General features: G+C 34.1%; 1 protein-coding gene across 1 annotated transcript in view; it reads right to left on the bottom strand.

The window, feature by feature from the left end:
- Positions 1-5,528: 5,528 nt before the first annotated feature.
- The window catches only part of YIPF4 (Yip1 domain family member 4), a 29,690-nt gene continuing 21,369 nt past the window's right edge, over positions 5,529-13,849 (bottom strand). The window contains exons 5-6 of the mRNA XM_047745709.1: positions 10,644-10,757; positions 5,529-7,497 (exon numbers count right to left, since the gene is read on the bottom strand). Coding sequence (XP_047601665.1) covers positions 7,360-7,497; positions 10,644-10,757 — 252 coding nt within the window. The 3' untranslated portion in view covers positions 5,529-7,359. The remainder of the gene's footprint in view (positions 7,498-10,643; positions 10,758-13,849) is intronic.

Here is a 13,849-nt window from a genome sequence, read left to right as displayed (position 1 = left end):
CTCTGCTTCTCCCCCTGCTTGCATTCTCTCTCTCACTCTGTCTTTGCCTCTCTCAAGTAAATAAATAAAAATATTTTAAAAAAAAACACAAACAAAACAAATTCACAACACCAAGATCAAGAGTTGCATGCTCTTCTGACTGGGCTAGCCAGGCACCCTGATAATGCATCTTTTTCTATCAATTTGACATACTGCCATTATCATATACTAATTTTCCACATATAATTGGGTATATTTCTGGAAATGCTCCTATTTCATTAATCTAAATGACTTCAGTATTATTAATAGCTAACAAATAAGCTAATGTTTACTGAATACCAGGACAATTCAAAGGATGACAACCCTTTGAGCCTTAATTATTTAATATTAATGTGTAGTACCTGAAAGCCTAAAACTAACAGTGGACTTTAAAAAGTGGAAAAGAAAGGATTAAAGGATTAAAAAGGAAAGCAAAGATGTTTCCATTGTTTTTATGATGGACTTTGGTAAAAGGCAACTATACCTATGTTGCTAAGTGGCAACACTGTTATGCCATGCTGTAATGAAAAACACTAGGTTTGGGGTTTGGAGACAAACTCTTAATTGGTCGGTCAACAGTGTTATTTCAGACACTAATTTCCTCATCTGTATAACGAGAAATGATTATACTCATTAGATGATCTCTAAGGTTTTGCCTAACTCTAACACTCTTAAAGACTAATGATTAAGGCTTTGAAATTCACTGGATGTGGATTTGAATTCAGGATTCAACGATCAGGTTTATGTATGCATTCAAAAAGTACTCAGGATAAACTGATGAACATGTCAGAAAATGTCCTCTCCCAGTGAAGCTTGCATTACTGTGGAGAATAACAATAATAATAAAGATGGGAAGTGATAATTTACCTCTGTTAAAATGTGTCGCCTGTCTAAAACAATTTAAAAAATATAAGACTGCATTGTAACACACACACAGAAAAGACATAAAACATAACAGCTTAATGATATTAAAAACCAAACATGCATGAAAGGAGTCCTTCTCATGACTCCAAATACAAACCTTCTCCTTCCCCATTAAGGGTAACCACTATTAACCTTTTATAGTGGTCACTTTATTTTTTATAAAAATGACTTGGCCAATTGGATTGTGGGTAGTCGTTGTACAACTATACATCTTATTAAAAATTATCAAACTGTATACTTACGATGGATAAACTTTGTGGTATGCAATATTCCTCATTAAAAACTGTTTAAAAAAAGACTTTGCACCTCAGTATGTATCTCTAAACGCTATTGGTTAATTTTGCCTGTGTTTGAACTTCATATAAATGGAGTAATACAGGATAAGTTCTTTGGCTTCTCCTTTGTTCACCCATAACGATTGTGAAACTCTCCACGTTACATGTGGTTTTAGTCATTCATTTTCATCGTGTAACATTTCATTGTGTTATACCTGTAGATCCACCCTATGTTGATGGACATACTGTTTCCAATTTTTGGCTATTATGAATCATGTTACTATGTACATGTCTCTTGTGGCATATGTATATGCATTTCTGTTGGGTATATATCAAGAATAGAATTGTGTATCTTAGCTTTTAATATTAAAAACACGTTTCTGATACTGTACTTCTAAACAAAAGCCATGACAAGGAAAACATGGCCTAGAATGTCAGATACGGACTACTGCCAATTTAACCTGTTCAATTTCACGAACTACTGAACTTCAGCCAAATGAGTTTCCATTTCCTTCTACATACCTACTATTCTCTGTCTAAATAGTCTTCCCTCCTATCTCTGCCTAGTTGACTTCTTTTCTTTTTTTGAAGATTTTATTTATTTATTTATTTATTTATTTATTTGAGAGAGAGAGAGAGAGAGAGAGAGAGAGAGAGACAGCAAGAGACGGAATACAAGCAGGAAGAGTAGGAGAGGGAGAAGCAGGCTTCTCGGTGGGCAGGGAGCCTGATGTGGGGCTCGATCCCAGGACTCTGGGATCATGACCTGAGCCAAAGGCAGACGCTTAATGACTGAGCCACCCAGATGCCCCTGCCTAGTTAACTTTTACTTATCCCTAAGATTTTAGCTTCAGCATCATGGCTTTTCTTCAATGATAGATTCTCTTGCTACCTCAGACCTGTACTTCTTATTTCTCCACTTACTGCAATTGTTTTACAACTGTGAAACTAACTGGGGATCTCTCCAATATTGCCCCCTTAAAGTCAGGGTGTGCATAGGTGGTTTCTGCATCACAGTATCCTTGCACTTAGCACAGCACCAAATAGGTCAGAGAACTCAATAAATACTTGATGCATATCTACCTTCTCTTCACAGTCAGGGTACCCAATTCAAATGTTGTTTCTTCTGTATGTTTTGTTCTTGGGGCCACCACCGATACCATCCTTTGAAAATAAATTTTTATTATGCAAATGATTGTCCTAAGTCCCATGGGCCAAAGAAGATTGAATATGAGGGACTTAGCACCTAGGCCCATCATCATAGAGAATAATTCTGCATAAAGCTTACAAAACATGGAGCGTTTATCAAATGGTGCATACTATTTAAGTGATACTTCACATAGCAACTGATTAATTTCACAAAAGTGAGCAGGGTCATAACAAAATCAAGCAAAAAGGGAATTTCAATCATTTACTTTCAACATAATGTGAACAGCAGCAATCTACTTTTCTATTATTTTTTTTCTTTATCACCAGATGACAAATTTCTCCCATAACCAGTCATTCTGTGTAATTAATCCTGTATAAATACATTGGTAAGCTTTTTCTGCTTGTTCAGTTTTAATAAAAATTGCTCAGTGGCAACTATTGTAGAAAATCCAAGGTTTCTGTTCTTGATACATCTAATTTACTTATATTCCAAGTATTAATTTAACAAAACTATTACAGGTAGCAAAGTTTACTTCCTCACTATATTAATAACCTTCATACACTCTAATTACAAGTTAAATGCAAAAATTGTACAAAAAGTATTTTTCCTATCAATACCTAACTTATAAGAAAATCTCAGTGACAGCATTTGTATAGCACTGAATGGTCTAGAAGGGATGTTGAAGAAATTTTTTTCAAGCCCTTGCAAACTGTTAATATTGTCAAAGTAAAAACTTGTGGATACTGAAACTGAAAATAAATGAAGTTAAAACCAGGGTTACTACCAACACACAGTGTAAGACTGGGAATTATTTTACTAGTGTCATTAAAAATTTCTTTGGGGGGGGTGTATGGGTGGCTCAGTGGGTGGTGCCTCTGCCTTTGGCTCAGGTCATGATCTCAGGGTCTTAGGATCAAGCCCTGTATTAGGCTCTCTGCTCAGTGTAAAGCCTGTTTCCCCCCTCTCTGCCTGAATCTCTGCCTACTTATGATCTCTCTTTCTCTCTGTCAAATAAGACCTTGAAAAAAAATTTTTTTTTTTTTTTGGAGAGTGTGCATGCACGCAGGAGAAAGGGGTAGAGGAAGAGAGAGGGAACCTCAAGAAGACTCACAGCTGATCTTGGAGCCTGATGCGGGTTCAAGATCATGACCTGAGCCGAAATTAAGAGTCAGATGCTTACCACAGAGCCACCCAGGAGCCCCTTACTAATGCCACCTTAATCATCCTGACACTCTTTCCTTTAATTAACCTCCAACCATCTGCAACCTCAGCATATCAAAAGAATTTCAAATGAGAAACCTAACCTTAAGCTTCAGGTTTAATAATATACCATGTTCAGGGAATTCTTTCAGATCACTACGCTCCACAGAGACATGGGTAGTGTCTAAAGTTTATACCAGCCTGTTGCAAAGAAAATATATTCACAAGTGGAACTTTCCTCAGAAAATATCATGATTTGAAGTTCAAAGATGTAAGAATGTCTAAACTTTACTCATGTCAAAATCTTATTTTTGGATTTATTTAAGAAGTGGCAACAGATTCTCAAACATACAAACTACTGCCAGGAAATCATACAAATGAGAAATAATACAGAAACTGTGATTCAGTTTCTCAAGGGAAATTAAAGAAACTATTTATGAAAGGATGATAAAGCACTATTATTTTACGTTACCAGAGCAGAGAACTGCTTAGGGTGATTTTTAGCTCTATTAAGCCTTATTTCAGTCTGCCATGCCATGCAACCAGAAAGAAATGTATTAATACAAGCCTCTGATTTGTGTTGTTTTCCTTTGTTGCAAAGAACAACACAACAAACTCAACTTCTTCAACTACAAACAAAGAAAAATTAAAAAAGAATTGTACGAGGGGCGCCTTGTTAGCTAAGTAGGTAGAGCATGCAACTCCTGATCTTGGGGTTGTGAACCCCATGTTGTGTGTAGAGACTACTTAAAAATAAAAATCTTGGGACGCCTGGGTGGCTCAGTTGGTTAAGCAGCTGCCTTCGGCTCAGGTCATGATCCCAGCGTCCTGGGATCGAGTCCCACATCAGGCTCCTTGCTTGGCGGGGAGCCTGCTTCTCCCTCTGCCTCTGCCTGCCATTCTGTCTGCCTGTGCTCGCTCTCTCTCTCCCTCTCTCTCTGACAAATAAAAAAAAAAAAAAAAAAAAAAAAATCTTAAAAAAAAATTGTATGGAAGATATTATAACTTCAAAATGCGTCACAATTCCCTAGAGCCTAAAACTGGCTAAAATATACATAAAAATGTAAAAGACAAGTAAATAACAATCATTTAAAATATTCAACTAGTTTTGCTGAATATGAAAAATACTGTTTTTATTAGTTTGTAGAAGCTCTGTTTTATTCAATGTTTAATTACACTGGAATTTTAAAAAATAAATTTGACTAAATTTTAAACAATAAAAATATCTACTTCATTATTTTAAGTCAATGCAAATTTTCACTAATTTAAAACTTTATATTAGCATTTTAATATTGGGGAATTTTTGGAAACATACATTGTTATATATAAAACTGTCTCATAATAGACCTTAAAAATAAGCAAGTTTAATAATGGTTCATAAAGCTTTATAAACCTTCCTAACTTGTTTAATACAATGAAAATTACAGATTTTAATTTTTAATCAAAATTTCAATTATTTTACAATCACTTTGAAACAGAAGTAAATATTTCTCATAATTCTCCTTTTGAAGATTAACATTCATCATGATTACTACAACTGATAACACTTAAAAACAGATGGACACACACATAAACACACACAACTAGAAGAGATGATCTGGCTACTTCTGTCTTAAAAATACTAATAAACTAATAATTAGGTTGGAATCATGATTTAAAATCAACATAACTTAGAAAATATTATGATATAAAAACTCAAGGAAAGGACATTGTCATGGTCAGCTTATCACTGTTAGCAGTACTGTACCTTGGACAAATTTACAAATCATTTCCAAACTGACAATCTGTTTTAACGACTTTGCTTATTAGCACATGAAGATGTTGGCTGAGCTTGTAACATTATGAACTGTATCTACATAGACCCTGAGCAGGGTAGTTCTCACGATTAAATGCTATTATTTTTAAATACCTTTTTAGAACACAAATACTTTATCTTACGTCATTAGGGAATAAACATGATCCACATATGTAACCTTTTATTCACATCTTAAAGAAATGATAGCTTAAAAAAATTAAACCATTTTTTGATAGAATGGGTCCCAAAATGCCTTGACTTATTGCTTAGTAAAATACTACCCGCTGGTACCAAACCCCCAGCTTCTTAGGGAAGATTCCAGAGTCAACACCATGTACATCAAATATAATAATTCATTGTAAGCAAGTACTGACTTTAGAAATTCCTTATATGTGACAAATGTTTATTTTATAGTTGCTGCATCTGCAGTTATTGATCCTTCCTCATAACTTCATATTATTTTAGGCTCTAGAAATTCTATCCCTCTGGGTGCTTCTATTTGTTGCCCTAAGCTTGTTTAAAAAAAGTAGTATATGTAATTTCACATTACTCTACCTCAAAGATAGTTTCACACTTTTCCTGCAGCTTAAAATAGTTTTTTCTTTTCTTTTCTTTTTCTTTTCTTTTTTTTTTTTTTTTTTAGCAGCAGGAGAAGGGGTGAAAGGAGGAGAGACAGGCTTGGTACCTTGTTAATTTTAAGACTTGCTTGAGAGTTGCTGGATATTTCCCGACACATCCGGCTGCTAAAGGAATACATACTAAGAGATGGCCATGGCCATATTAGCACATTGAGGACAGCAGTTAACTCTTCCAGCTGAGACCAGAAAGAATAATATAATAATTTGCTAACGGTTATCAGGCATTTGCCATTTTATGGACATAAATATTTTATCTACTTTACAAATTAATATTAACTAAAGTACATGTAGAGCCTATGAAATAATTTGCAACAAAAATTTTACTAGTTAAATTTCTTAGGGCTTAACAAATACTGTACATTTGTTAAAGAGTACCTGATACTTGTTAGTAATACAGGACAAGGTGTTCTAAAGCAAAACACAGCTGGGAAGCATTTTATTTTTTTCTACTTCATTTAACATTGTTCAGGACCACAAGATTTTAAAGGTCTCTTTCCAGCAACTTTTATAACTTAGGAGTACCACTTAAAAATATTTACTGATGCTATAAATATTAGTATTTTTCTACATATTAACAATTATAATAATGCCATATCCATTAAACTTCTGTTCCTTTGGTCAGAAAGATGAACAGAAACTGAAATCAGACAGTCATTCAAAAAAGTTTTCTCAAAGCATAACCAAGCAAACCTACTTCAGTAACTGTTAAAATTAGTTTTAGTTAGACTTCTTAATAAGGACATACTGAAGCATATATGAGACTTTTAAAGTATATACAATTCAAAAAACAAATTTAAATTTATAAATAAAAAGATTAATGGCCAAATTAAAGAATGGTTAAGCATCAGATTTAAAATATCTTAACTTTTAGGCTATTCAGAAATATATTTTGTGAATAATAAGAATTATTTCATAAATATATATGTATAAATATAATATATATCTACAGGATCTGTGATGCAGGAGAAAACCCTTTAAAGAAAAAAAAATTGCACTTTTAGATTATCAGGATGCTGCCATATTTACCCTTTGAATGAAATATAATTACCATTCCAGGTGCTTTTGGCACAAGTTTTTAGGTGAATATTGACACAATCTTAAAAACACAATGCTTTTATATTTTATTCACTGGAATATGAAGAATCAAACAGAATTGGGAATTCTGACCCCCCAAAATCCAGAAAACTGCAAACGCTTAATTAAATACAAAAAATATGGTTTTAAAAAGACCTCAAAACTGCCTTTCATGTAGAACATGTAAAATTTTACCATCAACAGGTTTTCTTCAATCACCTCAGCAAGAATTCCCCGACTACACACAAATGTAACATTGCCTTTTCTACTCATATATGACTTAAATCACACCCCAGTATATAAGGACAAAAAATAAATGTATAGTAAAAAGATAGGATAAATCAGGAGAGGCTTTTTGGTCTTGAATTCTTCACCCACTAACAATGAAGCAGCACTGTAGGCAGCCCAAAACACACCAAACAGCTTTAAAAAAAAAAACAAACAAAAAAGACAAAAGACAGCATATTAGCAAGTCAATTAACATTTTTGGTATCAGAGAGTAAAATAAAATTAACGGTATTTTCTTAAAACAACCCTGACAACCAAGAGTGATAAACAGTACAACTTACTGAGAATGTTTAAATTAAGAATGTTTGTGCTTGTTCTGTTCCTTGTCTTATGCAAACGAAATCTTTTGTTATCAAACTTGTCTCATCCTAGAAATCACCTGGGTGCCTATTAAAAAGAGAATCCCAAGGGGCACCTGGCTGGCTCAGCTGGTGGAGCATGAGACTCTTGATCTCGGGGTTGTGAGTTCGAGCCCCATGTTGGGTGTGGAGCTGACATAAAAATAAAATCTTTTTTTTTTTTTAAAAGATTTTATTTATTTATTTGAGAGAGAGAGAGAGATCACAAGTAGGCAGAGAGGCAGAAAGAGAGAGAGAGGGGGGAAGCAGGCTCCCTACTGAGCAGAGAGTCCTAAGCAGGGCTGGATTCCAGGACCCTGAGATCATGACCTGAGCCCAAGGCAGAGGTTTAACCCACTGAGCCACCCAGGCGCCTCTTAAAAATAAAATCTTAAAAAGAAAAAAAAAAGAATCCTGGGATTCATTCTAGCTCTGTTGAATCAAAATCACTAAGGAAAGGGTCTTGTTATCAGTCTTTTTAACAGTGTCCCTTGTGATTTGGGCAACTTTTGGCCAACTGCTTCAAGAAATTTGGTTGCTGAAAGAAAATGATGATCATTACAAAGTTAACCTTTTCCTGCTTCCTCTTCTAAGAAGTAGGAAAACAGATTAAGTGAAAATTTTACACAATGTTTATTAAGTATAACAGTGTTTTCCCAGGAATAGGTAAAAATATAGAGTTAAATAAAAAGCAGGAAAAAAATAACATTTTGGTCAAGAGTTTAAATAAAATGTACCATGGTTTTCTGATTATACACATAACCAATCTTAAATTATCTCCACTAGCAATTTATACAGTACTTATTGATGTAGTAATTTTATAGAGTAAAATGAGAGGAAGAACTTCAAGGGTAGAAATCAAGGAAACTATGATAGAAAAAGACGACACAGGATAGGATTTCTCAACCTTACACTACTGACATTTTGGGGCTGGATAATTGTTGTTGGAAGCTGTCCTGTGCATTGGAGGATTTTTGGCAGTATCCCTGGCCTCTACCTACTACATATTACCAGTAAGATTCCACTCCTAACCCATTTGTGACACCCTAAAATGTCTCCAGACATGGCCAAATGTCCTTGGGAGGCAAAACTGCCCTTGAAAACCACTGGTAAAGAGGTTAAAAATAAATACTGGCAGGCTGAAAATGTGTTGGAGATGGTCCAATTTTCTACTGTGTTTTTTAAATTAAAACAAAAAAACTACAAAATATTTTAACTTTCAGAAAAGTATAGGGGAAAAAATAAGATTATGATCAAATTGCATTTGTATGTCAAACATTTTTTGTTATAAATAAATGGTTAAAGATTGGTAAGAATTATACAGATTTAATGTTAAAAAATAGTGCTGGTAGATTAATCTGTATTCTAATGCTAGATTTAAATAAGAATTTTACAACATATTTCTCAACAAATTTTGGAATGAAACAAACATACAATACCTCACTATACAAAGAAGATTAATTAAGTAACTAGGAAAAAAATTTTGGTGAAAAAAAATCTGAAGTTTAAAACAACTGTATCCTAAATTTTAACAACATAAAAGACTGCCATTTTGTAATAACACATTCTTAAGCTGCATAAAGAATATTAAAGACCAACTTTCAGCTAAACTCGATTACTAAAAGTGACCAGAGGACACACAGTTTTATCAATTTTGGGAGTAGTCTCAGAAGTATTCGAACAGTCTTTAACCCAAGTTAAAACTGAATGATTCAGTAAAGTGGTATGTTCACTAAAGTTAGGCCAGCAATGGGACTAGCTTCTGTATTGCAAGACTTGTAAGCTAAGTGCTAATAATGCCAATTAAAAAAAAAAAAAAAGGATTTTAGGATTAGAATGGAGAGAAAAGAATGATATTCTACTTGGTCTCTAAAGTGTTCATGCAGTTCTAACAAAGATGTTCTCAAAATATTCTTTTATAATATTTGTAATGACAACAACTACCACTTGAGTGCCTACTCTGTATCAAATATACATCCTTTACCATCTACATAACAAACCCTAAAAAATAGTTGTCAAGATTCCCAATTTGCAGAGGAGGATAAGAAAAGATATCCCCCCAGCAAGGGAGGCAGCAGGTAAGTGGAAGAAACAGAATTTGAATTTAGAACTGACTGGTTCCAAAATCCATACTTTTAATACCTAATGCTTATATGTCAGTATTAGCCTGTAGTTACTCAATTCTAAAAGCAATCATTTCTTCTATATATGAATTAGTAATCAACTTTAAATAAACCAAATGTTATAAAAATTAAGTGGCTCTACTTAAAAACAAACACTTTAAGGTGAAGGCTACATAATGGCAGTTCTGAAAGTGGTAGTCTTAAGTTCTACATATTTTCATAAAGAAAAAAATTACATTCATTGTATAATATACATACATGTGCTAAAGCATTTATTTCCCAAAATTTATACTTTCCCAAAATTAATACTTTATGTTATCATTAAATATTTAATATGGGTTTATATGTTAATTTAAATTTAACACAGTATAAAGAAATCCTGATCTCTGCAATATAGAAAGGCCAATTTATTACAATCATGTCTATTATATTTGATAAGGCAATTATTATTTAAATAGGAGTAACATTAAATAAATGTCCAGAAAAATTTTACTTAAATATCTCCCATAAAATCTAAGTCATATGAGGTTGTATTATAGAAAAGAAAAACTCAACATTAAAAAAATTATCTGGGTGTAGCATCTTGTAGCCTTGTTTGCTCTTTGTTCCTTACTCCCCTTCTAGACATACATTTTAATTTCTGGTGATTAAAATGGGAAAATAAAAGAAATAAAATTGGTAAAACCAATGAGTGAGATTACTATTTCAAAACATTGAAAAATATATGACAGTTACGGATTACAATCTTCTTAGGCAGATACGAGTATACTTTTGTTCCTGGAAAACAGTTCATTACTTTTTTATAATATACACTACTTACTTTTATAAGTGTAGATACCACTTCGAATGATCCAACCACCAGAAGTATAGGGGCTATTACAATGAGAGGAAGTAGTGAATATCCTATAACTCCAAGAACTTGGCCATATGCAACCTGTGAATTTTAATGTTTTAAGTAAATATCATAGAAATCAAGATAATTATTTTAATCACTATAGAACATCACATATTCTTAGTTATACTTACGTAAACACGACAAGAAGAAATCATGAAGTATATGCTTTATATTTCAAATTATCATATTATCTGCTATGTTCCTGGATAGTCTCATCAACCCACCATAGTTTCAATTATAATCAACTTTCTGATGACACCCAAATCTACATTTCCAGCCCTCTTTCCCTTTCGAGACTTATGTATCCAATTATCTTCATTATACCTACAATATACTTTCTTGCTACCTCCCTTAAAGTTGTAGAAGGATTATTTAAAGGGACTACAACTAGCTTATTCAAACAAAAAATTCAAGGTCTAAAGAAGCTATGTGTGATAGATACAGACTACAAGGGAAGGGAGGGCAGGCAGGAGAGACTGAAGGAAAAAATATTTGGTGGCTACTATGTGCCAAGCTCTGTGACAGATCAAGAGAGATCAATTGCAGCAACAACTCTATCAAGTAGGTATGACTACCCCACTATGAAGAAACTGAATTTTAGAGAGACAAAATGCTTTGTTCAAGAAAGTAAAACTGGTAGGATTAAGAGTTCAAATTAAAATCTAGATTTTTTTTTAGAAGATTTTATTTATTTGAGAGAGAGACAGAGAGCACGTGCACCTGCGTGACTGGGTGGGGGAGGCAGGTGCAGGTTGTTCGGGGAGAAGGATAGAGGGAGGGGGAGAGGGAAAAGCTGATTTCCTGATGAATGTGCAGCCTGTCAGGGGGCTCACTCCCAGGATCCTGAGGTCATGACCTGAGCCAAAGTCCACACTTAACTGAGTCACCCAGCTGCCCCTAAGATCTAAGTTTCTTAACTATTACATCAACAGTCCTAAATTACCAAAACATTTAATGATACCTATTTTCATATAAATATTACATGGGGTTGTGTCAAAGATACAACAAATAATACGTGAACAAATATAATCTTAAGTCTCCATTAGAATTATTTTAAATTTTTATATGCAGAGTGAAAAATTTTCATAGATAAATGTTATTCCAAATTTATTCAACAGTTTTAGGTTAAGATGTTGGATTGAACACATTTATCTAATATCATTCCCTCCTGAAACTATACTAAAAGGGAAGGCGGGGGAAACCCTCTATAACGGGATAGAGGGAGGGAAAGTCTTAAGCAGACTCCATCCTGAGCGGGGAGCCTGATGCAGGGCTCGATCTCAATGGAGTGAAATCAAAAAGACGCTCAAGAGACTGTGCCAATCAGGTGTACCCATGAACTTTTTTTTAAGAGGCATAAACAATGGAAACTAAACCATAAAATATCTTGGGATTTGAAAACATGGTACACACCTCGGAGAAACAAAGTAACAGAAAAATTCATAGAGGTCATGAAGGTTGGTCACTGTATAAAGGAGAACTGGTTCCTAACTGATATATTAAAAATGTATAAACCTGAAGGCACACCTCAGCACACACAAGAAGTGTTAACTAAAGGCTCACCAGATTGTGGATGAAATCTTTGTGCACCCTCCAAATATAGATAATGCAGATCAAGTTCATTCTCATTGCTCATATATCTTAGATGAGTCACAATAATGTAAGCCCCAAAATATATATGAACTCATGAATAAAATGGGGAAAAAAAATAATACCTCAAAAGGACCAGGAAAAAGAAGTCTGATCCTAAACTTTGTAAGTTTAGATAAGACACATGATATAAAGAGAATGAGTGTAATGAAAGAAAAGCCATTTACAAGAATCAAAGTGTTATTTTGTATAAGATAACTGCATTACTTTGGAGAAAATAAAGTTTGATGAAAGTTACTTCCTCCTCTTTTATAGTAATTTTCAGTTGTGACACTTTATGAATGATGGTATTTTCATATTATTCTTTGCCTGGTGTATAATTACATATTCTGTATTACAAAATAAAACTATGTGCTTTGTTTTATTGTATTAATAAGTGATATAATTTTCTTTTAAAAAAGAGGCTAAACAGAAGAAGAGAAGATGGGACAACAGCTACATAATTTGGAAACTGGAAAGCAGATAACTAAGCTAAGTAACAGACTTGGCAGATCCTTCTATCAAATACAAGAAAAGGGCTTAAGGTCTCTGCATTTAGCCATCAATGTTCATAAAGAGTCAGCACCCACAAGATAACTGTGCCTGGCATCCTCACTGCTTTACTCTCTCCACAGAACAAACTGCTAGAAAAAAAAAAAAAAAAACACAACAAAAGAAAAGAGAATAAACTGCTAAAATTCCTAGGTTTACAGTAATTCACAAAGTCTTTTTTAATGGGGCAGCAGTTCAGAAGGTGTGGTTCATGGGCTACCGAGGGTCCCAGAGACTCTTCCAGAAGACTGGAAGGTCAAAACTATTTACTATAAAAATAATAAAACATTATTTGCCTTTTCTCATTGGATTCATACTAGCAGGGAAAAACAACAGTGGGTAAAATGTGCTGCTTTACTGTGAATCAAGGTGGCATAAACTATATTAGTAGTTACTGTACTCTTCACTACTACACAATCACAGAAAAAGAAAAAAAGCTAGTTTCACTTAAGAATGTCCTTAATGAAGCAGTTAAAATTATTAATTCTATTAATCTCAGCTTTTGAGTATATCTCTTTAACATTCTGTATAACAAATGGGAAGTACATAGAAAGCCTTTTTTTCTTTTTAAAGGTTTTTACTTATTTATTTTTATTTATTAATTTGACAGAGATCACAAGTAGGCAGAGAGAAAGGCAGAAAGAGAGAGGAGGAAGCAGGCTCCCTGCTGAGCAGAGCACCTGACGTGGGGCTCGATCCCAGGACCCTGGGATCACGACCCGAGCCGAAGGCAGAGGCTTTAAGCCCCTGAGCCACCCAGGCGCCCCCATTTTTTTTTTTTAAGATTTTATTTATTTGTCAGAGAGAGAGAGAGCACAAGCAGGGGGAACAGTAGGCAGAGGGAGAAGCTCCTCCCCAAGGAGCCTGACACAGGACTCGATTCCAGGACCCCGGGATCATAACCTGAGCTGAAGGCAGACACTCAACTGACTGAGCCACCTAGGTATTCC

The sequence above is a fragment of the Lutra lutra genome, chromosome 9 (genome assembly GCF_902655055.1).
Source record: "Lutra lutra chromosome 9, mLutLut1.2, whole genome shotgun sequence".
Lineage (NCBI taxonomy): Eukaryota > Metazoa > Chordata > Mammalia > Carnivora > Mustelidae > Lutra > Lutra lutra.
This window is presented reverse-complemented; position numbering and strand designations above follow the sequence as displayed.